This window comes from Ambystoma mexicanum, chromosome 13 (assembly GCF_040938575.1).
Source record: "Ambystoma mexicanum isolate Mex_15411 chromosome 13, UKY_AmexF1_1, whole genome shotgun sequence".
NCBI classification, from domain to species: domain Eukaryota; kingdom Metazoa; phylum Chordata; class Amphibia; order Caudata; family Ambystomatidae; genus Ambystoma; species Ambystoma mexicanum.
In genome coordinates this window covers 592,915,556-592,942,927 of record NC_090938.1, presented here as the reverse complement: position 1 = coordinate 592,942,927, position 27,372 = coordinate 592,915,556, and the positions used below count along the sequence as shown (strand labels likewise).

Sequence of the window (27,372 nt, the reverse complement as noted above, 5' to 3'; positions counted from 1 at the left end):
TTTGGAAAATGTTATAATTAAAGTTGGACTGAATCATATAAATGCACAACCACCGACCCTAGGTGGAGCTTTACTAGTACGGCTACTCTGAATTAAGAATGAGTTACATACTGAAGCCACTACGCCGTTAATGCCATGTAAACTGTGATTGTGTCTGAATAAAGTTTTGAAAAAAAAGACCTGGGCTACATTGCTATTGACAAAATACGTTAAGGTATGGATAACACAAAGAGGCAGGGGATCAAGGTATCTCAACCTTAGAGAGTCCCAAAAACATGAATAAATTCTACTTCCTTGTGCTTAACAAGTTCTCGTCCTTCCAGGGACTCCTCCACTTATCCAAAAGAGAGTCTAAACGTGGTGTCTGGCCAACGGAAATGATCAGACCTATTCTTAAGCAGTCCTGCTAGCCCAAAGTCTATGCAACAAATGCAATGTTCAAAGTTCTGGCAAAGACCATTCACAACCTATTGCTACAATTTTCAGCCATTTACTACAAAAATAATCCTAACAGCACAGGTCCCCAGCCTCTCTCTCTCTCTATTGGGAGTATTCACAATACTAGTGGGTGTTCCCAGTCGAAGTGCTTTTTCACAGGTTGCTGGCATCATTCCCACCAGGCTTTTCTTTCTCCACTCTCAAATGATTATTACTAGCGTCCTTCTAACCATCCATCTACTCTCCCAATTATGAGGATTCGTCTGGCATACTACTCATCAGGTTTCACTGCTCTTTAGTCCTTTTGTGGACTCTATTTCCCAGATGGTAACTCCCCTGGACTTTACTTCCCCAGCTCCGAGAAACCAATGATCCTGCTTTAACAGCTCTAGCCGAATGTCCACCTTCTTTCAGGTGGAATCATCCCCTCCTCTTACATTTTCTTGGGTGCGTTTATTGAGTTTTGATGCTCGGATGTGTGGTGTTTGTCATTTCTGCAGCAGGGCTTCTGGGATATATAGTCTCCTTTTCCCATCAAGGATACAGGGCTCTTCTTGTTGGTCAGGATTGTACTGTGTCCGAGGGGATGTTAATTCCAGGGAATCACAGTACTTCCTCTCCCATCTGGGGGACACATCAGGAAGAGACCTTAACCCCTCAGTCCCCCGTGACTCAGTTTCCCCAAATAAAGGTTGGGGAGTGACTGACTTCCCACATGCCCCTTCCCTCAAGTGCCAGCAGTCCCTTATTGGCAATGGAGCCTCACAAAAATATTGGGGCCAGACCTGGGGAATCTCATTCTTCATACCAGTGAAAGGGCCCCTTTTGGCTTTTCTCCAAACTCTAGGGTTGTTCTGTTTGGTCTCCAACCAGTGATGGAATTATGAAATTGGGGCAGGTCAATGCCGAGGACGAAATCTTTGGGAAGTCCTGTCATGACAGCTGATTATACCTCAGTCTCTTCTCCAAAAGCCTTAAGGTGTAATTGGAATTTGGGGTATGAGGTTGTGCTACCTTGAACGCAGGTGACCTTGATGCGCTTGCATCGGGACAGGTTCTCCGGATTCTATCGGGCTAGTTCAGACAGCCATCTTCAGCTGCCTGAATCAAGCAGGGAGGTCTCTATGCCCTACTTTACTGTGATGGGTACTGTGGTAGGTCAGAAGGAGGAGACAAACAAATGGGTGCCATGTTCAACAAGATTTATTGTAAAATAATAAAGAAAATGCCTGACTTTCATTACCCTAAGGGTTTCCCTACCTAACTCAACTAAACTAGGGTGCTCATCGTCAATAGTGAAGTCTGTAACCAAGTCTGTCCTCTGTCCCAAAACTAACATATCCTGACCCTACCACTAGTACTAAACAGAAAGAACCAGGAGAATGACTTCCTTATCTTGGAATGCTTCTTCAGCACTATTCTCACAGTACTCCTCCTCAGATAGTCCCTTGCCACTTCCTGTAGCAAGTCTACCAGTTCTTTCAGGGGGCTCCTCCAGGCTCTTGTATGCAAGTTTTTGGTTTCTCAGAGTTCTCGCTACCCCTTGTTGGACTCATACTCTTCTTACAAGTCCTTGCAGGTTCTCACTCTTCTTATACGTTTGCTACTCACTGGGACGAGTATGATTAGTCCCGTTAGGATTCTCACTCTTCCATTCACTGGAACAAGTAAAATGACTCCACTGTTTATGTTCGGCTTCGCATTATTCGTAGTTATTACTGTTCCCTTTTGTTTTTATGCCGGTTTCCCGGGGTCCGCCACTCTCCCTTTTACCTTGAATGTAATGGAGCTGCATCACTGATTCAGTGTTTTTCTTTCCTTCGGTTTAGCTGTTTTTCAGGATGGCTTCTCTGCTTTTCCGCTTTTCTCAGGAGGAACACATTTCGGTGTCTGAATGTGGGATCGGTCTGTCAGGGTTCTTATGTCTCTCTCCCTGTTGGCCACCACCTCTCGCATTTGGTTGCCTCCTGGGATGTGCTTCAGTCTGGCAGACCTGTCGTGATCTGCAGTCAGCACGCTTCTTCCTCGGTACACCAAAGTGGGGGCTTGCACTCAACCCTTGTCAAAAGTCCCTCCTGCGACTACCAGCTTCTGGGCACTCCTTTTGTCTGCTGCTCCCTGCGTAGTTCACCTCGGGTACTGCGTGTCTCATATAGTTTGCTGCCGTGCAAACCAGTGTTCTCCCAGAGTTACTGGCTTCCCTCAGCCAGCTGCTTAGAAACGCTCTTTTTCCTGGTTTCCTGGATTCTGACGCTTCATCACGCAATGATGGGGGCGTTCCCAGCCTGTCAACATAGTCATTTCTTTGTGTTGGACTTATTCTTTATAACTCTGTGTGGTTTCTTCGTCTCAGTGACTGACAGACATGCATTCCTCAGCACTCCTGTATTCTTCCTCTTCACAGGACCATAGTGATCTCTTTATTCAGTAGTTACATTACAATAGCATATGTAAGAGGAGTCTTGGTGTCTGTCAGTTGATAGAACTGAGTTGTGTATTTGAGGATAATAAAAAGGGAGTTCAAAATTAGAAAGGGAGTCCTTATCCCCAAGAGTGGAGTCTCTCCCTGTGATGTCCAGCTTAACGCCATTTCTAGGGGGAATATTGCGTAGCGGGCTCGCCTCCTTAGCCTCACAGAAAGGGCCTCCCCCCTTGGGGAAAGTGACTGAATCCCTCAATTCGTCAGAGTACTTGGTATGCTTGGGAACTGGTTTGGGCCAATTTACAGGAGTTCCCATGGATCTCCCTTTTCTGGCTGGTCTTCTGTGGGAGGCTCTACCCAGTCGTGGGGACTTGCCGGTAAGGTAGCTCAGTGGGTTCAGCGCTCACTGAAGCATTCTATGTGTGATCTGCAGGACAAAGGTTAGAATCCCGGCAAGGCCAACTTAGCCTTTCATCCTTCCGAGGTCGATGAGTACCAACTTCGGTTGGGCTGACAATGATGTATGTAAATATGTTCTATGTTAAGCGCTTAGGCTTAAACCCTATCTAAAACATACATAATTATCATTGTATCCACTAAATCTCCAGGACCACGTATCTCAAAGTATATGGACATTGTCGAGATAGGTGCCTGACCTGCCGGGATGTACAACTCATGTTACTGGGGAGGCTACCCTGAGGTTTCCAGGGTGGCTGAGGTGGGAAAGGAGGGGAGCTTTGAAGGGGCATGGAGGTAATGGGCCTCATTATGATACTGGCGGTAGCCGTGCCGGTAGAACCAGCTTGGCTGCCGCCGGTATCATTTTTTTTCCAGCGCCCGTGAATGGGCAATTACCGGGTCATTACGGCCTTGCCGGACCCGGTATTTGACCATTCTCAGGCGCCGGAAAATATTCTTGCCCATTCCCATTGAGCCCCATAGGGCTCAATGTGAATGAGGAGGTCAGATGCACCGGCACCATTTGTCATGATGGCTGCTCCCGGAGAGCCAGGCCAGGCCCAGCGTCCCCGGAAGCAGACCTATCACCCACATCACCGGATCCAGCAGACTGCTACTGGGGCCCTTTGGACCACGTCCTGGCGCCTTTGGCGCCAGGCTCATAAAAGGCTTCAGTCCTGGCGCCAGGCTCATTTGGTCAAAAGATGTCATAATGCTTGGGTGGACTTACCTGAGGCAGACCATGCTGCTTACTCACCCAGAGCAATCCAGTCTGGCTGAGGTCTCCAGCCATTTAGGCTGGGAGGAACTATTTTTCCTCTTCAGGAACTCTTTTTCTTACCTGGGTGGGGCCGGAGGAAGGATACTCACCTGAAGCACTCCTCTGCTATTTAAACCACGCCCGAAGGAATTCACGAGCTTCGCGTTATTCTGCATCAGCAGCAAGACGCTCACCGAGTCGGCTCCTGCATCCTGGCTCCTGACACGCCCGCAGCTCCTGGAACACCTGAAAGACAAAAGGAGAGAAAAGACAAGCATCCAAAGCTTTACTCACCGGAATCCTGCACTCGGGAAACCTTCTTCCGACAATCCTGCAAAAGAAAAGCACAAGGTTAGAAGCGCACCACAACGCTTGCCGCAGCGCCGCTTTCTCTTACGTTATCGTGGCCGCGCCACGTGCAGAAACGGCTACGAAGCTTGCAGCACCTCGGCACCTGCAAAAAGGGGAAAGACACGACTAGAAGCGCTCCGCTTCACCCGGTGCCACACCTATTCCACTTATCTTTACGAGGCCTTACCACGAACAACAGCGGTTTCGACGCCGGCAGCGAATCGGCTCCTGCAAAAGGGGAGAAGGTGAGCATCGGACTTGATACAGGAGGGAATACTCACCTAAGGACTTACCAGATTTTGGTTGAACTCAATCCGCCATTCGGGTCAGAAGGGCCTTTCTGCCTTTTCTAGACCCCGAAGGGGAAAAGACATTTAATATAATCTAAAGACTACATACTTACGGCAATCCCGAAGTGGAATTGAACAGCCAGAGGAATCGCGCCCACTAAATACCCCAGTGAAGTAACTGGAATCAACGCGCCCCTGCACCAGAAGCAGGATGGTGGGCTCGTCCTTACAGAAAATAAGGTGAGAGCCCACAAAAACCGAACTAGCGACAGGGGGATTTAGAGGGGGGACATAGGGGGAGCAGATACTCTTTCCAGCAGATATTAACTCCCTCTTTCCCACCTACAGAAAAATTATCCTACGAGCCAGACAGACGAGATCTGGGGGGAGGGCCAGTCCAGTCCATCTTCCGGGCCCTGCGCTTTACTGTAGAAGAATTGGTAGCAGTCCAGAACGGGTCAGCGCCTCTGTGGGAATCAGGTGAGCGTTACAGAACGCGAAGCCTACCAATAACCTCCTACCCAGGCGCTATGGAAAATTCTGAGACAGACCAACTGGCTCAGCTATTAGGGGAGCTACGGGCCGAAGTTCATGCTTCCCGCCAGAAGACAAACGCCCTCAGGAGGGAATTGATAGTGTCCAAGGAACGAACTGATGATCTTGCCAGACAGCTGTTACAGAGTCAAGCGGGGCAGACACCTTTACCCAATTCAGGGGGGAATTTCACCCCTGTGCCTGCAACTAATCCAGTTCAAATCAACCTACCCGGAAATGTGCCATTGGCACCACCTGAACGTTTTGCAGGAGATCCCAAACGATTCGCAGTATTTATGAATCAATGTCGATTGCACTTTCTCTGCAGGGCTGGGGCCTTCCCGAATGACCAGACCAAGGTAGCTTTTGTACTTTCGTACCTCAGTGGCAGTGCAGCTGACTGGTCAATTCCATTGGTTACCCAAGATGATCCAATCCTTCGGAATTTTCAAGCCTTCCAGACTAGTATGGAAAGACTGTTTGCAAGACACTCCCAGGGGCAGGCCCAGGACAATGAACTCCTATCCCTACGACAAGGTAATCAGGACCTTTTGGCCTACATTGCAACCTTCAATAGGCTAGTTGTAGAAACAAGATGGCCCGAGGACAAAAGAATCACGCTATTCCATCGAGGTCTTCGTGGTGAACTTAAAGACGTCCTTGCCCAGTTGTAAATCCACCCCAGGACTGTTCGGAATATATTGACTTGGTGGTCCAATTGGATCACAGGCTTCAAAATAGGAAAGCAGATCAATCCAGGTTTGAAACTCGGGTTTTCGCGAAAATCCAGAGTAACTCCAAAGGCCTCGACGCCACTGAAACTATGCAAATTGGGGTGGTTAAAGGCCCCTTGACCCAAAAGGAGCGTGACAGAAGACGGCAAATGCAACTGTGTCTCTACTGTGGGTCGTCGGGGCATTTTCTTCGAGATTGTCCGGTGAAACCTCCCAAGAAGACAGTAGGTGCCTCTGATAAAAATCCTGTATAGTCTGAGCCGGGAAACGACCTCGCCCGACAAGCGTAGAGGTCCGCTTGCCGAGCTTGAAAACCAATTCTTTGACCTCGCACTTCATTATGCCAATGGTTCTCGTAAATCCGAAGCAGCCAGAACGATTGCATGCAATTCAGGCGTACATCGACAGTGGGGCTATAGGAAACTACGTGGATCACGAGTTGGCTTCCAGGATGAATCTGCCTCTTTGCCCAAAAACCATTAAGGATGTCATCACCACAGTGGATGGAACCGAGATCGCCTCTGGGCCGGTAACGCACTCAACTACCGAAGTGACATTGTTAGGTCAAGATGGGCATCGGGAGGCAACAGTGTTTGATGTGATCAAGGCCCCGCAATTTCAAGTAATTCTGGGAATTCCTTGGCTGGAAACACACAATCCTCAAATTGATTGGCGAGCAAAGACGATAACTTTTCCAGAGTGTGCACAAACCTGCTACCTACTAGCTTCGGGCACTGGCCTAGCTACAGTAACGGCTGACTGCTTGCAATTACTGCCGGAATACCGAGAATTTCAGGACGTTTTTCAAAAGGAGCAAGCCAATACCCTACCGCCCCACAGGTCATAGGATTGTCAGATAGATTTAATACCCGGAGCAACTCCTCCCTGCAGCAGGATTTATGCCCTCACCGAGCCCGAGAATCTTCATTTACGTCAGTATCTGGACCAGTACCTGGCCAATGGTTTTATTCGCCCGTCAAAGTCCCCTGCATCCTCGGCATTATTCTTCGTACCAAAAAAAGAAGGTGACCTCAGAACCTGCATAGATTACCGTGCCTTGAATCGGATAACAGTCAAAAACAGATATCCACTACCTCTGATCCCAGAGCTTCTTGACCAGGTGAAGGACGCCTGCATATACACCAAGTTAGATCTCCGAGGGGCTTACCATTTGGTGCGGGTCAAGGAAGGCGACGAATGGAAGACGGCGTTCCGCACCAAATATGGGTTGTTTGAGTACCAAGTGATGCCTTTCGGACTGCGCAATGCACCGGGTGCCTTCCAATATTTTATGAATGATGTCCTCAGGGAGTTCATTGACGTTTGTGTTGTCGTGTACATAGATGACATTCTCGTATACTCCTCTTCGGAAGCTGATCATCGAAATCATGTCAGAGCAGTACTTAAAAAATTACGTCAACACAAATTATTTGCAAAACTTGAAAAAGGTGTTTTCCATGCCACCAAAGTCGAATTTCTGGGTTTTATCCTGACACCTAAAGGAGTCCAAATGGACTCACGAAAAGTGGACGCTATCCTCAAATGGCCATCACCCGGTTCCGTAAAAGGTGTTCAGAGCATGTTAGGTTTCGCCAATTTTTATCGCCGATTCATTCCGGAGTTTTCACGAGTGGTGCAACCCATCACGGCACTCTTAAGAAAGAATAAACGTTTTGAATGGTCCAAAGAAGCTAAGCAAGCCTTTCAAGAACTAAAAGAGAAGTTTACTTCTGCACCTATATTGAAACACCCACGTCCGGACCTCCCTTACATCATCGAAACTGACGCGTCCAGCTTCGCTATGGGAACCGTTCCCTCTCAAAGAGACCCAGAAACCAACCAATTACATCCCGTAGCGTTCTGGTCCCGGAAATTCTCAGCCCCCGAGATAAACTACGCCATCACTGACAAGGAACTGCTGGCAATTAAATCTGCCTTTAAGGCCTGGCGTCATTATCTCCTTGGAGCAAGACACACCATCATGGTGATTACTGATCATAGGAATTTACAGTATCTGAAAACCGCCAGGGCACAATCATCTCGACGGCTCCGTTGGGCCCTGTTCTTTGCCGAATTCGACTTTGTAATCACTTACGCCCTGGCTGTAAGAATGGTAAAGCAGATGCCCTTTCTCAAATTGGAATGGGGGACGTTATCGGTAACACTGAACCGGTACCAATAATTCCTGAGCAAAGAATCTTAGGCATGACTTCTTCGCAATCACTTGAAGACATTCAGGACAGAGTTAAACAACTCTTAAATTCAACTGATTTGCAGAACTGGATACAAAAAGGAACTGATTTTACATTAACCAATGGCATACCTTATTTCCGAGGTCGACTGTTTCTTCCACACTCTGAACTCCAAAAGCAAGTTATTACCTGCTATCATGACCCATTGATAGAAGGACATCCTGGCATAGCCAAAACAGAAGACAAAGTGAAAAGACAATTCTGGTGGCCTTCGTGGAGAAAAGATATAAAAGAATTCGTGATGTCCTGTGGTGTGTGCGCACAAAACAAGGGTCAAAAGAAAAGACCGGCTGGTCTTCTTCAACCGTTAGGCATTCCACCATCTCCCTGGCACACCCTTTCTATGGATTTTATCACTGACTTACCCCCCTGCTCCGGGTACAACACCATCCTCGTTATTGTAGATCTATTTTCCAAAATGGCACATTTCATTCCGTTAAAAGGTTTACCTTCAGCTTCAGTACTAGCCAGAGAATTCCTTGAAAATATTGTCCGCTTACACGGATTCCCGTCGGTGCTCATCTCCGACAGAGGGAGTCAAATTTATTTCCCATTTCTGGCGTAGTTGCTGTCAGTTGGCCCAAATTGATGTAAGACTCTCAACCAGCCACCACCCCCAAACCGATGGTCAAACTGAGAGAACGAACCAGACTCTCGAACAATATTTACGATGCATGCTACAACAGTCAGAAAGCAACTGGAAAGACATTCTTTGGATAGCTGAATATGCATACAACAATTCAGTTCACTCAGGAACGGGGCAGAGTCCCTTCTACACAGTATATGGAATCCAACCTCGAACCTCCAACCTCGATCCTCCTCAGGATCTCGGAACACCCGCCGTGGATCAGCTGCACACTACTATTACCCAAGCCTTCAAGGAAGCAACGGCACACTTACAGCAAGCCAAGGAAAGATACAAGAGAGGTGCAGATCAACACCGGAGCGAGACACCTCAATACCAGGTTGGGGACCAAGTCTGGTTGTCCACCAAACACTTATCACTCAAAGGACCTCGCACTTTTAATCCAAAGTATCTGGGGCCATATCCTATTACTGCTATAATTAATCCGGTGGCTGTTAAACTAGAATTACCAACTCATATGCGAATACATCCAGTGTTTCATGTATCACTTTTAAAACCTATGAAACCTGGAACCAGACTAACTAAACCTCCGGGACCCATTCAAGTGGATGGAGAACCTGAATTCGAAGTAAAGAACATTTTGGACTCTAAAGTCAATAGGTCAAAGCTGTTCTACCTAATTGACTGGAAAGGTTATGGTCCTCAGGAGAGATCATGGGAACCCTGTGACCACGTCCATGCTCCTCGGCTGATTAAGAAATTTCATCAGACCTTTCCAAATAAACCAAAACCCCCTGGGAAGACAATCTTGGGAGGGGCCTTGCAGGGGGGTGCTGTCATGATGGCTGCTCCCGGGGAGCCAGGCCAGGCCCAGCGTCCCCGGAAGCAGACCTATCACCCACATCACCGGATCCAGCAGACCGATACTGGGGCCCTTTGGACCACGTCCTGGCGCCTTTGGCGCCAGGCTCATAAAAGGCTTCAGTCCTGGCGCCATAGGCGCCAGGCTCATTTGGTCAAAAGATGTCATAATGCTTGGGTGGACTTACCTGAGGCAGACCATGCTGCTTACTCACCCAGAGCAATCCAGTATGGCTGAGGTCTCCAGCCATTTAGGCTGGGAGGAACTATTTTTCCTCTTCAGGAACTCTTTTTCTTACCTGGGTGGGGCCGGAGGAAGAATACTCACCTGAAGCACTCCTCTGCTATTTAAACCACGCCCGAAGGAATTCACGTGCTTTGCGTTATTCTGCATCAGCAGCAGGACGCTCACCGAGTGGGCTCCTGCATCCTGGCTCCTGACACGCCCGCAGCTCCTGGAACACCTAAAAGACAAAAGGAGAGAAAAGACAAGCATCCAAAGCTTTACTCACCGGAATCCTGCACTCGGGAAACCTTCTTCCGACAATCCTGCAAAAGAAAAGCACAAGGTTAGCAGCGCACCACAACGCTCGCCGCAGCGCCGCTTTCTCTTACCTTATCGTGGCCGAGCAACGTGCAGAAACGGCTACGAAGCTTGCAGCACCTCGGCACCTGCAAAAAGGGTAAAGACACGGCTAGAAGCGCTCCGCTTCACCCAGTGCCACACCTATTCCACTTACCTTTACGAGGCCTTACCACGAACAACAGCGGTTTCGACGCCGGCAGCAAATCGGCTCCTGCAAAAGGGGAGAAGGTGAGCATCGGACTTGATACAGGAGGGAATACTCACCTAAAAACTTACAAGATTTTGGTTGAACTCAATCGGCCATTCGGGTCAGAAGGGCCTTTCTGCCTTTTCTAGAACCCGGCCCCGAAGGGGAAAAGACATTTAATATAATCTAAAGACTACATACTTACGGCAATCCCGAAGTGGGATCGAACAGCCAGAGGAATCGCGCCCACTAAATACCCCAGTGAAGTAATTGGAATCAACGCGCCCCTGCACCAGAAGCAGGATGGAGGGCTCATCCTTACAGAAAATAAGGTGGGAGCCTACAAAAACCGAACTAGCGACAGGGGGATTTAGAGGGGGGAGACAGGGGGGAGCAGATACTCTTTCCAGCAGATATTAACTCCGTCTTTCCCACCTACAGAAAAATTATCCTACGAGCCAGACAGACGAGATTCGGGGGAGGGCCAGTCCAGTCCATCTTCCGGGCCCTGCGCTTTACTGTAGAAGAATTGGTAGCAGTCCAGAACGGGTCAGCGCCTCTGTGGGAATCAGGTGAGCGTTACACCATTCATGAATGGTGCTGGTGCATCCGACGAGTTGTGCTCGTGGGTGCCGCTCTGCCCACCAGGTCAGACCTGGCGGGCATAAAGGCACCCGTGAGCACAACTCGTAGTTTGAGGGTCCAGTAGTAACGTCGCCGGTAGCTTACCAGCGCTGTTACTACCGGACCGGCAAACTTATAATGAGGCCCAATGTCTCTTACTAGCTCTACGGCTGCTTTGGGCGTGGGTCGTAGGACATCATTCCTGACACGGTTTGATGATCCCTTCTATACCCTAGATTTTCCATCAGAGAGGTCCAATTTCTTGCTCTCCCTGGAATTTCTTGGACCTCTGGCTAGCTGGTGGCCTTTAGCCATATGGATGTCTGCACCAGGCAGGAAGGATATCTTTGTTGCACTGGCAACTAGGGGGTAGGTGGTTTATGAACTGGTTGAGGACCAACAGTTTGATGGTGTCTGCTAAATCCAGCGTCCCTATCTACTTCTGTACTATGTTCCTTAGCCGGCAAGTCAGCTGTCCAGGATACTCATAGGTTTTATTGTATCTACCTTTATCTTCTCTAAATGAATTCTTGTGTATGCTCTATTCTTTCAAGTAGGGCTTGCTTGATATCCTCATAATTGGCCTGGCCATCTTGATTGAGGATTCGAGGGTTGCCACGAAGCAGGTTTTCTGTGGCAAAGAATACTTGTAATTCTCAGTTAGTCTTTCATATTTGGGAAAGAAGACAGTGATAACTTCCTCTTCCATATACTGTTGTTGTAATACTAGGGGCACATAGGGTTAATATTGCCCACTGATGGTTGTCCTCAGTGCCCCTGGGGATTCAGTATGCTGCCTCTTGGCAGCTGTCTGCAAGGCCACCAGTTGACTCAGGGTACCTTCCAGTGCTGGCTGGCTCATTACTCTAGTGAGCCCCAGGTGCCCTAGGTCTTCAAGGGCAGGAGGAATGGTTGATTCCAGTGGAGGGATGAGAGGTAAGAATTCCCTTATGAGTAGATCTCCCTAGCATTCCCAAATCGAACCTTCCACAAAAATGTCAGGGAATAGAATGCCACTGCAGGGTCAGGGTCCGGAAGCGCATCATCGTGAGGTACTGGAATAAACTTGTCTCCGAACTACAGACTTGGGATTGTACTTTAACAGGACAGACCTTGAGCCACACACCCTAAAGGGCTACAAATTGGGATTTCACAGCTTGTTTTTATCCTAAGAATGGCTTTGAAGACTGGTGTTCTATGCAGCATGGGCAGAGTGTGTGTGTGTGTGATAAACTTCCCGACCGGTACAAAGGGAGGCGTGGGCTGGGATCCACTGTATGAGGGCCTGACCATCCCACTTCTGACACTCTATGTAGTGATGCTCAGCAATCATAGTGAGGCATAACGATGAGAAGAGTTCAACCAAGCCTTTATTGGACCTTTAAAAAATGAGGCTGATGAGGAGGTCCAGGCACGGCAAACACCGGACAGGTGGGATGCCAGCAGAAGGAGGGGCTGTGCTGGAGAAGTCAAGAGCCACGAAGATCGCCAAAGACACAAGAGAACATCTGTGAGCCCAGCGAGGGGAATTGGGACACCGGGCGATGGCGTATACTGCATGCCGAGGAAAGGCAGAGACGTTCACAGGGCGAACCTGGGCGAGGGAGCTGGGATGTCAAAGGGAAAGAGAACATTGGGAAAGCCCTGGGAGGAGAGGATACCAGATAGTGTGGTTTTCAAGTCTCGGACCCGCACCCATTACAAATAAGAGTTATACAAGAGGTGCCAGAAGAGGAGAGGCAGTCCCTTGAAAGTGTATGAAATCCAGAGGAAGGAACCATAACCCCTTGGGCTGAAAATGTGATTGAACTGTGAAAAAGCTAAGTGAGTCAAGGGGAGGAAACAAACCCTTGAGTGTGTGGTGACGTCTAGGGGAAGGAGGCCATACACACATAGATTGAGTAATTGCATATTATTAGGAAAGAGAGTTGTGACTGAGAGGTGTGAAACCTAGGAAGTATACCCCTGGGATGGAAAAGTGACAGAACTGTAGTGATCTAAGGGAGGAGAAGAACTCTTGAGTGTGTGTAGTCCAGGAAGTCCCAATCCCTGGAGTAAATAAATATGTATGGTTCTGATGTTGAAGAAAAGTAAGAAAAGGAAAGCCTTCTTGACTGTGTGGAATTCAGCGGAAGGGAATCTAAGCTCTGGACTGGAAACGTAAGGTGAATAGTGACATTGAGAAGAAGGCCTGGCAAGAGAATACCCCAGGTGAATTGATCCCAAGACTGAAACCCGTAGTCAAACAATTAACCAGATGGGAGTCAACTTTGTGTATATGTAAAATCCAAGGGGAAAGGAAAGCCCACCAGTTGGATGAGAAGATAGAAAATTGTGGAACAAAGGGAAGAACCCTACTCCTTTAACTATACTGTTTATACATCGATCACTGAGGATCCTAATAGGCGAGGAAAAGCTCTTTGTGACGAAATTATAATCCTGAACTGAGAGCAAGCTGAGAGACTCAGGGGAAGAGAAACCCCGACCGGGGGTTGTGAAACTTTGATTATTCATTTAATTGCGCACCTTTTGAACTTTGTGTTTGAACAAAGTTGGAAAGTCTACAGATGGCCAAGTGAAAGACTTTGCCCCTTTACACATTTCTTTAAGTTTAGCTTGTAAGGGTTAGGATAGGATTTTTGAACAGGACGGAGAACTCTTTATTTTTGGACATTGTGACACTGATATCCTTTAGTTTCGCTGAGGCAGGGAAACCCCTCACAGTGATAGAGTGAGATATTTCTTTCTCCAACCCTTCTTTTACGTTAATAAAAGTCTATAACAACAACCTGAACAACACTTCTGTCCGAGTCTTACTCCCGATTCATTACATAGCCTAAGAGCTCTTTTCTAAGGTTCCTGGCAGCATTCTCGCGAGGCTTCCCTTTCTCCACTCTCAAAGGTTTGCTAGCATCCTTTCCACCGGCCTTTAACTCTCAAAGTTTTCAGGACCCCCCCTGCCATTCTTTACTTTCAGCACTTCCCAGGGTTCTCCAGCTGCCTTTCTGCCCAATTTCACAGCTTTTTTGTCCTTTTGCTCTGGACTTAGTTACCCAAAGTAACCATTCCTGGGCCATCCTTCCCCAGCTCTCAGATACCAAAGTGCCTGCTTTACCAGCGCGAATACAATGTCCACCTTTTTCCAGGTGGAATTGCCCTCTTCTCTGATGGCCACAGCACAAGTGCCTTCAGCTTTTTTTGGAATTTATAATATGTTAAGGCTCCCCTTTGCCAGACAGTGATCTGCCTTCCAAGGAGGGAGCAGTGGTAAATAAATCTTCTTCCTCTGGGTCCATAAGAAACTACTGCCTGCAAACTCTTTCATACCCATGAGACATTGGGCTTATCTGTTAAATCCACTTCGGAATGGTCCAGCCTGGGTCCTTTCACTGTCCCCTTTTGTGATTGGGCCATAGGTAATAAGCATTCACGGATCTTTACAGGTTGTCTCTCCCCATTAGTTACCCATGAAATGGGAGCCTGCATGTGTCAAGGTTCCCTTGTTGGTGGTGGGTAATGTTTTAAAAGTGTTTGCGGACTGTAATGCCACCTTGGAATCTCTACAGTATTTGCCTGCGTGCCTGTGGCACTCAAAACGCCTACTGCCTTCCAGCATGAACCAGTAAAGCGTTCAAATGTTCGTTAGGAAAGTAACCAAGGGGTTTGGTGTGCTCCAGGAAACGTGACGGCACATTTCCTCTTGGGTGGGAGGGGAGAGTTTTATTGAGCTTTGTTGCCAATGTCCACAGTCTTTGGCATTTTGCAGCATGGCTGCTAGGAAATGTAGTCCCATTTCGTTATCCTTCGGGTGGGACGTCCATAATGGGTGACAGGAACGACCCTCCACCAATTATGGAGGAGCCAAGACAGCCCAGTGAAAACAAGGAGTGCATCCCGATTTGCTTTTACAGCCGAGAACACGCTCCCGAGCTAGCTTTTCACTGTGTGTAGGGAAACTTGGTTTCCTCTCGACAATAGATCCAAGTGAATGACCAATGGGCTATGCAAGACTAGCAGTGTTTTGCTTCCCCAGCTTTGCAGGGCCCACTGCGGATGCAGGATGGGGTACTGCAGGGCAGAATGTGCTTAGGGGTCACTGTTGCGCCTCCAAGCACATTCAGAAGGCCTGAGGTGGCGACATGGTGGTGCTCTGGCTCCACCACGCATGTCAGGAACCTGAAAGCTCTGTCATATCATATCAGGAGGCAGCAACTGGAGTACGGGGCGGCAGGTAAGAAAAAAAGCAATCTTCCTAAATTCGTGCAAGTATGTAGGCGTATATGCAAGGGTTTCAATCTATTTTATTGTTCATTTATAATGTGCTTAATACCAGCCAGTGGTTTCTAAGCGCAGGATCGGGATTCGAACCTGTGTTGCACCACCTTGTCTTGCTTCCAAGACAAATGCAATGCCCCTGAGCTATCTTTCCTCTCCATCTAAGCATGTGTCTGAAAGTGAGTGTCTGTGACATGTGAAAATTCAGTCGGGTGTGTAGTGTCACATTTTGCACAGAACGCCATCCAAGTCATTAACAGTTTGAGGTATTTATTAAGATCTTTGTGGGGCCTATGTCCATTCCTCTCTATTGTATTTCAATGACCCTGCTTCCTAACCCTAACTCAGGAGTCCATAACCCTGGTTAGTGCTACCGAATGTTGACCCCCTAGGGGCTCATGCTCTATGAGGCCTAACGTTAATGGAAGGCGTTAAAGCCTTTTACACCTTTCATTAACGTTAGCCCCCATTTTATGGTGGAGAGGAGGGGCGGAACCTGTGTTTTTGCCGCCTCCTGTCCTCTCGGCCACACAAATGCACTAGCATTTGCACCATCATGGATTTCCATGCCGGCGCGAATACTAGCGATCCCTATGGGGTCCGCTTGTTATGGTGCTGCGATACCAAGGGCTTGCGGGAGCCCGTTACACCCTCCGGCATACTAGAGTTGTGCTCTAGTTTATCTTCTGCAATGTCAGGTTCCAGAAGGCTCCATTTCTTCCTGCTCCGAATCGGGGCAGATGCGTTGCAACTCTTGTTGCATGGAACACTGATCTTTCTTCTTTTCCTCGCCCCGGTTCACTCCTTGCTCCTGTCTTCTTCCCTGTTCCTCCCCACCCCAGCCTGCTCCATTTTGAGTCTTGTCTCCGCTCCGGACTGCCTTCCCTGCCCATGCTCTGCTTCTCATCTACTTCCTCTTCCACCTTGATTCCTCCACCTCGGCTACTCCAGTTCCTCGATGCTCACACTTCTTCAATTCCCCTTGGCTCCTGTTTCATCTGGAAAACAAAATTTCCGTTACCTACCTTATTCCTTCCTATGAATCCTCTGACTACCTGCCTTGGACAGTCCGGATACAGCACCAGCCGCCTACCACCAGGAGGTTTTCTTCCTGACGAGGGTTTCATCCTTTATCCGGACCTTACCCTGGGAGGGGCAGACCTGGTGTCTGGGTTGCCCAACAGGTATCAGGCTGGCCTCTTACAGGGACAGGCCCTTTCTATTCACACTAAGACACTGTACACTGAGTCGGGTAAGGCAGTTTGTGCCTAAATGTTTTCTTGAATGTACTTCAGACAGTGAGACCTATACAGACAGTGACAGTTTGCAACACCTTCACCATTCACAATCAGGCATGGAACCTATGCAGGTCTTGATGGGCACAGTTCAGAAATTATCCAACGAGGTCCAGGAACTCTGTTTGGAAAACACCACCATTCGACAGGCAGGAACACTTAGGGAAACCTACCACAAGAGGTTCAGGGAGTGGCCTCCAATGGATCAAAGTATGACGGTTCTCCTAAGAAGTTAAAATAATTCATTGCCAATTGCACCATAGACTTTACTTTCCTACTTCACCAGTTCCTTTCGGACTGAAGCAGGGTGGGTTACATGTTCACGAACATGTCATGCAAAGCCTTAGCCTGGGTGACATCTCCCTTCTTGTCAGGAAATCCATTTCTGAATAGTTACCAGGCCTTTTTCAATGCCCCGAGAGTGATGTTTGACCATCCAGAGACTGCCTATACTGCCCAGGAGAACCTTCTGAATTTTCATTAGGGGAATTTTGACGCTGTGTCCAATGTAATGAAGTTCATCAGCTGGCAGACGAGACAGGGTGGCCTGAGGAGACATGGTTTACATTATTCAGAAGGGGGTTGTCGGATGACTTAAAGGGCAAGTTATCAGCGACAAGCCTTACCTGTGGAGATTTTCACGATTAGTCCCACGACCTGCTTGCTTTACAGACCGTGTGACCATGGTCCTACAACTGGACTACAGGCTTCAAGCAAGAAAGGTAGAAGGTAGAAGACACCACCCTCTGAGAAGTACTACAGAAACCCTTATGTCGTTGTCCCCGGTAGGAAGCGACTCTCCAGAACCTATGCATATACGAGTAGCCCAAGGTCTGCTCTCAGAGGATGCAAGGAGAAGGCAAAGAACACAGGGCCTATGCATTTATTGTGGAGCACAATGACACCTGGCCAAGGAGTGCCCTATAGCCCCTGGAAGGAGGTTGGGAATCCCCCCTCTCCTTTTCCTAAATGGCAAACTTGCCCTGGAGAACAAGAAAGGTCCCATGTTACCCAAACAAGATACCAAAGCGGATACCACATTGTTAGTGTTAAAGATCTGTTAGAAATACATTTTGGATCTACCTGTGCTAGTCGACTGGGGAGCTGTGGAGTTGTTTATGGACCTACATTGAGCAGCCCAGAATCATATCCCCAAAGAACATAAGAGTCACGTTCAAACCGTCGAAGGAGTTGACAGCCAACCTTTAAGTTCTGGTCCAGTAACGGAACAGTCCAAGATGACGATTATGAGGATTGGACAACATGTCGAAAGTGTAGTCTTTGATTTCATTTGAACCGCCCACTTCCCAGTAATTTTGGGATAGCCGTGGCTAACGAGACATGACCCCTTCATCAATTGGAGGGCTGGTATGTTATGTTTAGGATAGGAATATTGAACTAAAAGATGCCATCAGGCTCTTCCTAACCCTGGTCAAAAGTCAGTAGCGGTCAAGGACAACCTTACTATGGCTAATATGTCCCCACTGAATACTTGTAATATTGTGATGTATTCATAGAACACCAATAAGCCAAATTACCTCCACATCGACCTGAAGACTGCTCCATGGACCTTTTGCCCGATACCCCTGTACGACAGGCCCACCAATCCCTGCGCCTGGACAATTTTTTTTTTTTTTAGAAAATTCATCTGTGAATTCTCAGCACAGATACAATCGATAACACGATTGCTAACCAAGACATACATCAGTAATTATCTTGAACAGGAGGCAGATTGGGCCTTTTGTCAACTAATACAAGCCTTCATTCACGAACCTATACTTCGTGAACCAGACACTACTAAACCCTTTGTACTCGAGGCTGATGATTTAGACAAAGTTACAGCCGCAGCTCTCCTTCATCGACAAGATGACCAGCGGGAACACCTCATTGCATACTTTTCACAGACCTTGAGTAATAGTGAAAGGCGATATTCCGTGTTGGAAAAATAATTACTTGCACGAACATTGGCATGCCAGGAGTGACTACACTTGTTGCTAGGAGCCTGGCATCCTGTGGAATTCATGACCGATCATAGGAATCTACAAACACTACAAAGAATCGATTGTAGTAACAGCAGACAGGCCTGGTGAGCCTTCTTTATTTCGCAATTTGATTGTTCTAATAATTACATCCGTGAGTTTAAGAACGTTGTGGTTGATGCCCTATCCCGAAAAGAGAAAATCCTGTCCAACAACAAAATTGCCCTGAACCTACCCGACTGTCTACTGGCAGACAAGCGCTTTATCTCCTTGATGCAGCCCTTCTTTCAACAAGTCTAAAATGACAGTCAAATTTGCTTGTGCACTTCACACCTGTCAACCACACTTCTGGCAATTCGGGAAAAAAACTACTTTCAAATCACGTAACAGGGACTGGAATGTGCCGAGGGTTATTTTGTCCTGTCTAAGGTCTAAAGGGAGGAAGGATAGCTCAGGGGCAACACGTTTGTCTTGGAAGCAAGACAGCGCAGCGCAACACAGGTTTGAAATCCTGATCCCACGCTTAGAAACCACTCGCTATTATTAAGCGCATTATAAAAAAGCAATTGTAATTATAGAACGACCTTGCTGGACACAAACGTCTCCCAGGAGTTGTTTTGACTCCCTAGGATAACTGAGGTCAAATAAAAATACCTATGGGGCTGGGAATTAGCATAAAGGTGCATTAAGAAACCTCTACGTGAAGTTAGATTTGCTGCACACTACGTACTAGCGCCTTGTTCTAAAGCGGTAGCTCCTGCTCATTGCAAAATGACCAATGCTCGGGAGCCGTTTTTAGCCTGTGCTCATCAAATCTTCATTTAAATCCCAGCACCAATTCTCATTTGGGAGTACAGGATATTAGAGTTGGCACAAGTAGTGGTGTGGGGGAACTCAGGGATCGAACCAAGGGTAAACACAGTATGAGTTTCTTTAAACCCAGGCTGCTAGTTTTAGATTTTTCTGGACTTAAATGTCTAAAGAAAACGTAGGAAAGCATTTCTCTTAGTCCACACTGCATTGAACTCAGGCTCCAGCAGACATTTGAAACGCTGGAATGACTTTGGGTTGAAAGTAAAATGTAATGATGTAGGTCTATGGCAGATTGTGGGGATCTAGGGGAGCAGTAAAGTCTTCTACTACTGCAGGTGTCAAATTGCACGATTAAACCTTTAGCAGGGCTATCGCCTCTCACACTACAAAGTGCTCGTCGAAGTGATTATAGTCTTTGCCGAGCATGATCCCGTTAAGACCAGAATCCTCCTTATCACAACGTTTATGTAACACAACCGATACTCCCTCATCTCTGCGCCAGTGTCCCGGATATATATATATATATCACTCTCTCTCGAAAGAGGTTGTAGCAGCCTTAGAAAAGTCCTTTTGTTCCGGGAAAAAGTATGGCTAACTGAAGCTTGGAATACCCCGTTCTCCATAAATCAGTACAGTTTGCGCCCAAGATTGAATCAATAGGCTGGCTGCGACCCCCCCTCCAAAAGAATTAATTTCTATGTGACAGCATGCCTGTGAGACAAGGTGCATTGCTGCTCCAAGTTCCAAGAGTGATAATAAGGCTCAGGTTCCCTAAATTCTTTAGGTCCATGGGCTGAAGGCCAGCAAAATAAACAAGGTGCTCTGGGGAGACGCCCGATTTCCGTGCCTAAATCCATTCCCCGAGGATAATACATAGATTTCCACTGTCACGGTAGTTCAGTAAGGGCTGCTGGCAAACATGCCAGTCTCCATTACAGCAGATCCCCATGGACTCTACTTACCATTGCACATGCAAGAAAGCATGCAAAGTCTGATGGGATCTCTGCCTCGGCACCAGCATAAGAACTCTGTACCGATGGCGACACACAAGTCCTCCCTGCATGTAGTGGGGAAACGCAAGGAATGGATTTTCCACAGTGGTTCCAGCTCCACGTGAACAATCGCTTGCAAAATTACTTCAGTGGGCAAAACCCACGGAAACATTGCTTCCGCAAGTGTGCCCACATTGCCCCCATTTAACACCTTCAAGGAAATGAGGTTTGTGTCTGCATGCTGTTGCTTTCTTAATCACCGTTCTTTCACTTGGTTGCCAACTGTCCACTTACAAGCAGGCTATTATGGGCTCTTGCCTTCCAATAGCAAAACCGCAGCAGGACTCCAGAATCGTATATTAGGAACGAGTATTCAATTCAATATTTTGGTAGACTCCAAGTAAAATGATTAGGCAGTCAATGTAGTCCTCATTCGCAACTTCTGTATTTCTAGGCAAGAAAAAATATATTTTAAAATATAGGCATTGTTCTTATGATGCAAACTTTATTTGGGGCTTGAAAGTCACACATGTAAAACAAGCATTTTTATTCTATGGGCTATATTTGCATCGCAGAATACCTCCTTGTGGAAGGTGCTGCTCAAGCGAATGGTCAGAACACATTATGTGAGCAGTGTAGGTGGCATAAGTGGACAGATACACGCATATCTGCCAATAGCTATTTTTTGTTGGTATTAATGACCTGATTTTAGTGAGTGAAATAGACTTTTATGCTGCTTATCCGAAACCCCGGGTAGCATGATGGCAAGGTTCCACCATTATCTGCCCACATGTAAAGAACGGTATGGTAGACTATTCAGTTGTGCCCCTTCAATTAAACTAAGTCAGGGAAAAACTCTCTAAATGCAATGTCTCTATGTCGAAGCACAGTTCCCTTTGAGCCAGGTACTTCAGGTGATTTCAGAGTACATGGTACTGTTTATACAGATCAAAATGCACATGTGGTCTCCCTACTTAAGGTTCTCTGGGCCATGCACAGCAAACATTCTACTAGTTAGTACATTCCTAGACTTCAACATTCAATTCCTGAATGTCATTAGTATCTAGATGGTGGTAAGCAACAAACTATGCTGTTCGAAGCACAGGCTGTCTTCAACTATAAAGGCCTGTGCGCTGAGCTTGGCTGCTCCAGTGGCTTGCACCTCCGTTCCCTATCTGCACCATGCCCAAAAACAGAAAAAGTCTAGGCTTACCCGCTGCCTCCTCACGCCATTACCTGCCAGCTAACATGCACACAAAAAAGGGACTCTTGCAAAAGCTCTTTTCAATGTTCCGGTCAGCCATCTTGTTAGTTTTTGTTTTTTTAAACTTTGCACTGCTGGTCGTTACCACCCAGCCATTTAAAGCATTGTTTCAAAATTAACTTCCTTACAAAAATCCCGTTGGTTTGTACTCTAGTTCCTGCTGAGGAGCAAGTCAATGGTTATTCACAAACATGACCACCGCTCTAGAGGTCCACAGGAATTGTTAATCATTGTCACTACAATGTCAGGCAATCGGCACTTGAAATAGCATTTATTGCAAAGTCAGTCAACTGACATGCAGAGCCCTGGTAATTGCCCTGAAATACCTTTTGGAGTCCTCAACATTGCAATACAAGTTAATGTGGATTGGGGGTCATTGAAAGTGAGCAATTATCATTTTAAAAATCTTGGGTCACTGAAATTAAAATTGCGACGATTCAACTTAATCAACAATCACACTGCATATTCAGACTTTGGCTTCCAAATCAGATTACAATGCTTAACTTTGTAGAGGCAGAATTATCCCAACTGCAAGAGTTTCCAGCTCTTACACACACCTAAATATATTTCTTCATAAGTGCAGTGAAATATGGTTGAGTGCTGGAAAGCCTGAATCTTGCTGGTATCATTTCTTAGTAAAACAAGCAATTCCAAAGCCAACAGCATTAGTACAGGGGGAGGGCGTAGGTAAACATATGGAGAAGGAAAACGTGGAAGGTGAACGAGAAAAAGGGTGGTATAACTTGCAAAAGGAGGAGAACACGTTGTTAGCATGTGCAAAGAGGAAAGACATAGAAGGGAAGTGGCAAAGGGGTGTCAGAGGTAATCCGTACAGTAGAAGGATCACAGTGAACAGGAACAGAGGAGGGTCACAGGAGGATGATATACAATTGAAGAAACCTGGGGGAAAATCAGACTCATGGTCAGCTACAACTATAAAAAGTCAGTGTCTACTCAGAGGTTACGTCTGGTAAGGTTTCATGCCACGGTACAGCTACACACACACACACACACTCCCCCCAATCCACTGCAGTGCGATTAGTAGGAATGAAGGTGAGCACAGTCACCCTAGACCATTATCTGCTAATTCATGGTTTACCGCAGAGCTAAGCTTATTTCGGTGGAAAGCAAGGAGAGCTGTAATGTAGAAGCCATACATTGTGTACTGTGGTAGTAGGCAGAGCCATGCCATCGAGGGCCATTACTTAATGTATATGGGGGGGGGGTCAGTGGGAGTTAATCCAGCCAGGCCAGCAATTGCGTTGTGTGGCGAGGGGAGCCCAGCTTCTCACTTCAGGCAACAGAAGAGAGCTCCACTGTCCAGCTCCATTAATCGATATGTGTGGGCAGCAAGGTAAGCCTGTCAGCCACCGATTGAGAACCTCTGGCTAACCAAGAAAAAAGACCCATTGCACAGGTACAATATTGCGTGTTGGTGTGCCAGTGAGAGCCTGCTGCCCAAACAGCAGCCCCGGCCAGAGCACTGAAGTCCATGCAATCTTTGAGTTAGACAGACCTACCGGGCCACTGCCTGATCTTTCTACCACAGTTTGATCCACACATACTACAGGACACTCATTGTAAATGATGCCTACTAACAGCATGAAAAGAGAAAACAGACTACGTATGAGGCCCAACAACAAAAGACAAATGTGCCCTCTAGTGTGTCAACAGGTAGTGGAAGGTTCACGAAATAAATACACTCAAATATGAATAGGACTAAACCACCCCAGTTGCCCCTAAAGTAATATTTTTTTGCCCTAGTTTAGCTGGGGGTGGAGATCAATGCAAGTCAACTCAATATCAAAACTCGTGCTCAGTACCCTAGTGCAAACTGAGCAACACAGCACAGGGCCTATTGGACACCCCTGAAGCCCTTAAGATGCAAGGGTAGCCCCACTATTCATGGGTCCTGGATGGACCTAAGATATGTTCTCTTTGTGATGGGAATACAAGGCCACCTCGCCATATTATACAGACCTCACCACTTTTTGATTTACGTCATTAAGTTTAGCTGCAAAAGTGTTTGCAAAAGATTAAGTGAACAGCAAACAGATTAGCCCAATAAGCGTTGGGCATTTGAATAAAGATGGGAGTAGGGACACGGGGGGTTTCCCTGAGCTACTGATGATCTTATGACATTTGTTCACTCCACTAGAATTATTATAATCGTTGACTTTTATTTATTGAACATTTGTATGTTGCCTATACAGCAGAACGTGTTTCCAGTAATATCCTGGAGTACAGGGCGACACAATATGAATTGCATACTTACATCTACAATGACTTAATTTCTTCACCTGGCCAATGCAGCACTTGCAACACGCACTGTGCTCATGGATAACATTGAAACAGAGCAGCACATCATCAATCACAGGAAAAGACAAGAAATTGAACAACTAGTATGTATTGCGTGTGTTGTAAAGAAGACAGGGTGGTTTATGAATCAAGATTATTTGGCATTGGTAGGTTAGCCTTCAGAATGATAGGAGTGTCAACAATTATTTCTACAAACGGGTTGGGGTGATCAGACCACTCTTAACAAAAAAGGGCTAAGGGAAAAATTGGTTTTGTTCTTATTGTAGGATTTCATGTATTTATTTTAACATCATGCATATTGGTTTTATTCGTTTGTGATTGAGGCCGATCTGCCCCCTGCCTAGCTTGGTGAAATGCCAGAAGCGGATTAGAAAAATGCTAACATTAAAATCAGAGTTTTGCCCACAGTTGCCTACCTTAGCTCCCATGTTTGACTGGAATCGCTTGAGCTGTCGAAGTCTCATGTACTCCGATTTCACTCTCTTTTTCCAAGAGATCAAGTCGATCGAGGATGGGGGCATCTGGGTATCCATTGTCCTACAATTGGGTAACAAAAAGTAAAGCAACAGTTACACCAACGGCACCATTCATGGAAAAGAAAGAAATCCTGCACAAGAAATTGAAGGACAGAAAAAAGGACAGCATGGCATGACTCCTTAAAAAAAGCCAATCAGAACAAAGTGATGAAGACATTAATACAGTGAGACCAAGATACCTGGTCGAAAAGCTAACTCGGAAGCTGTGCTACTAGTTATGATACTTACTAAATTTATAGGTAAATACATTGGGACCATTTCAACACTGGTATATTCTCTACCACTCTGGGACAGGATCTGACTGCCTAACTGACAAACACAGAACACTTGTACCCCTCATTCCTTATTACAATATGCACTCATGACATGCATGGCCAACATTTGACCAGACAAGCAAAACTTGTTAAATGAACATGAAACCAGATTAATTTAGTGGTGAGGTAGAACATGAACATCTTATAATACATGCAGACAGGGGACAGAAAGGAATATTCAGAGGCAGGTTAACTGTGCACCCACAATAATGGCAGGGTAAAAGGGTATTAAGGGGTGGGGGACCGTGATAGTGCGTGCACAATTTCAGTGTGGAGGACATCAAGCTTGATTGCCCTCTCCCAGTTTGAGTTGTACAATACCAGTCTGCGACTACCAGTAAATCTCCTTTTTAACAAACTATGTATATCTCCCCGCCCCTTGGAAAATCCTGGTGTACTCAGAGTTTGACTCTGAATAATGCAAGTTTGTCTAAGTAGACTCCCCGCTTGAACATTCCAGTAAACTTCCACTTTGGCAATCCAAGTATATTCAGTGGTTGCCAATGCTACTTTTTATAGCTCTATGATAATATTCAGTTTTCTCCCCATTTGACAACCCCAGTATACTTCCAGTTGGACAACCTCAGCATATTGAACTGAAAAATATCCAGACAAATATCACATAAAACAAGTGCAGGAACTATACTGCTGTCCAACTTAACACGAAGACACAACACATATACCCATGCTTCAGAGATATATTTGCAGATGTGCGATGAGGCCTAGGACCCATCACACAGAGTAGTCACTTTGCACGACACAAGAGAACCCTCTAATTTGCAGATCAAGTTTCACTGAAAAATGACTATACGAAAACAGAAAGAAGACATGACTCGAACTAACAGAATCGAGTAGAATCAAGAGCAAATACAAGATTCTTCCATATTCAAATTATTTTTTAAACATGTTGTATTGTATGACCAATAAACAGCTAAAGACATTGCAATATTTCTTGGAACAATACAATGTAAAATATGCTAAAGGGACAGCAGGGGAACACTAAGGTAAGAGACATTTGAAATTCAGTTAAAAGTATCTTTGAACAGTAGTGTTTGGTAGCCCAAGCAGAGGCGAGTAATCAACAGCAATATGGTGCTCAAAGACTGTATTCTAGCTGCAATCACTAGTGCAAACTGGCATGCAACACCACTGAACCCACCAAAGTGTCAATGCTTCGACAATCCAATGATATTATCAGTGGTAAAAAATACAGTCGGGAGAACAATGTTTGCTTTTCCCACTATCCAGCACTTTTCTAACATATTCTGGGACTTGAGTCTGTTAATATAATTATACCAGTCCTAGAATTTGTCGGGATGGATGTTTAGTGAGAGAAAAACAAACATTGTGGAGCCAGAAACATAAACGTACCTCCATTCCAATGCGCCAACAGCAAAACATTGCTACATGTCTAGATCCCCAACTTACCAAAAAGCCAAGGATCGCAGTTAGACACTGTTCCCCAAAAACATCTTTAAAGACATTGCAGCTGTCTTCTAAGTCAAAAACTATTTTCATCTTTTTACGCAGGCATAGTACCAGTTCCTTAAAAGTGTGCATTGGTCACTCCAGTTAGTATCTGGAGCTGGCCACAGTACTGAAATAGTAACCAGGACAACGTTTGATCAGCTGAAGGAGGTAGTCAGTGTGTTGATATGTTGGATCGATCGGCAGCCTTCAACACTGTTACATATTCAGTTCTCGATCACCTGGAATCCATGGGGTTGGGTGCAACTGTGTTGGAATGGATAATAGATCCACAGTCCCCTTTCATATCCATTTTACAGCCATACAGGGCTTGGATCTGTCTCTCCTTTTGTCCAATCTGTTCTTTCTCTCCCTAGTCAATATAATCAAGGACAAACGCGTTTTCCCCCACGGACAACAGACAACATGCACATTTTGTGACACTCACCCATAAAAAAGATTTTATCTCAAGTCAACTGAAGGACTCCCATTATATATTAAATCAAGCATAATTGAAAACTATTTTTAAGATTAGCCCCAGTACAACTGAGGGTCCTACAGTTAACACTATACATAGTCCCTGGAACAAAAAGTCTGTCCCAACTCATTTGACCTTTGCCCGACCCCAGAACCAGTGGTTGGCAACTGGGTATCTGATGAATGCACATCCAACCTTGGAGGCTTAGGTTTCCTGAGACGTCAAATTGCTTATTTCATCTTAATCTTGTACAATACCTTCCACCATTGCTTAGTTTTCTGTACAAGCAGACAGCTGTTAACTCACACCATCAAGCTTTGATTTCGACAACAGCATATATGTTATCTGACTTCTTCTAATAAGCTGATTTGTTGACATGGGTCCTGAATATGGACGCAAGAATCTTGATGGGGCTTAATAAATGTAAGCATTTTTTTCACCCAATTGGCTTTCCTACACTAGCTCCCCATTTCAAACCATGTTGATCTTAAAGCTTCATTTTTCTTTACACTGCAACATAGAAACCTCTCTCACGCAGAGCATAAGTGCTATTGGC

General features: G+C 46.2%; 1 protein-coding gene across 2 annotated transcripts in view; it reads right to left on the bottom strand.

Annotated features, from left to right (window-relative positions):
* Positions 1–27,372, bottom strand: part of EZH1 (enhancer of zeste 1 polycomb repressive complex 2 subunit) — an 834,444-nt gene that overhangs the window by 691,163 nt on the left and 115,909 nt on the right. For both annotated transcript variants that reach the window (XM_069634417.1, XM_069634418.1), the window contains exon 2: positions 24,438–24,558. In XM_069634417.1, the coding sequence (XP_069490518.1) occupies positions 24,438–24,558 (121 nt within the window). The remainder of the gene's footprint in view (positions 1–24,437; positions 24,559–27,372) is intronic.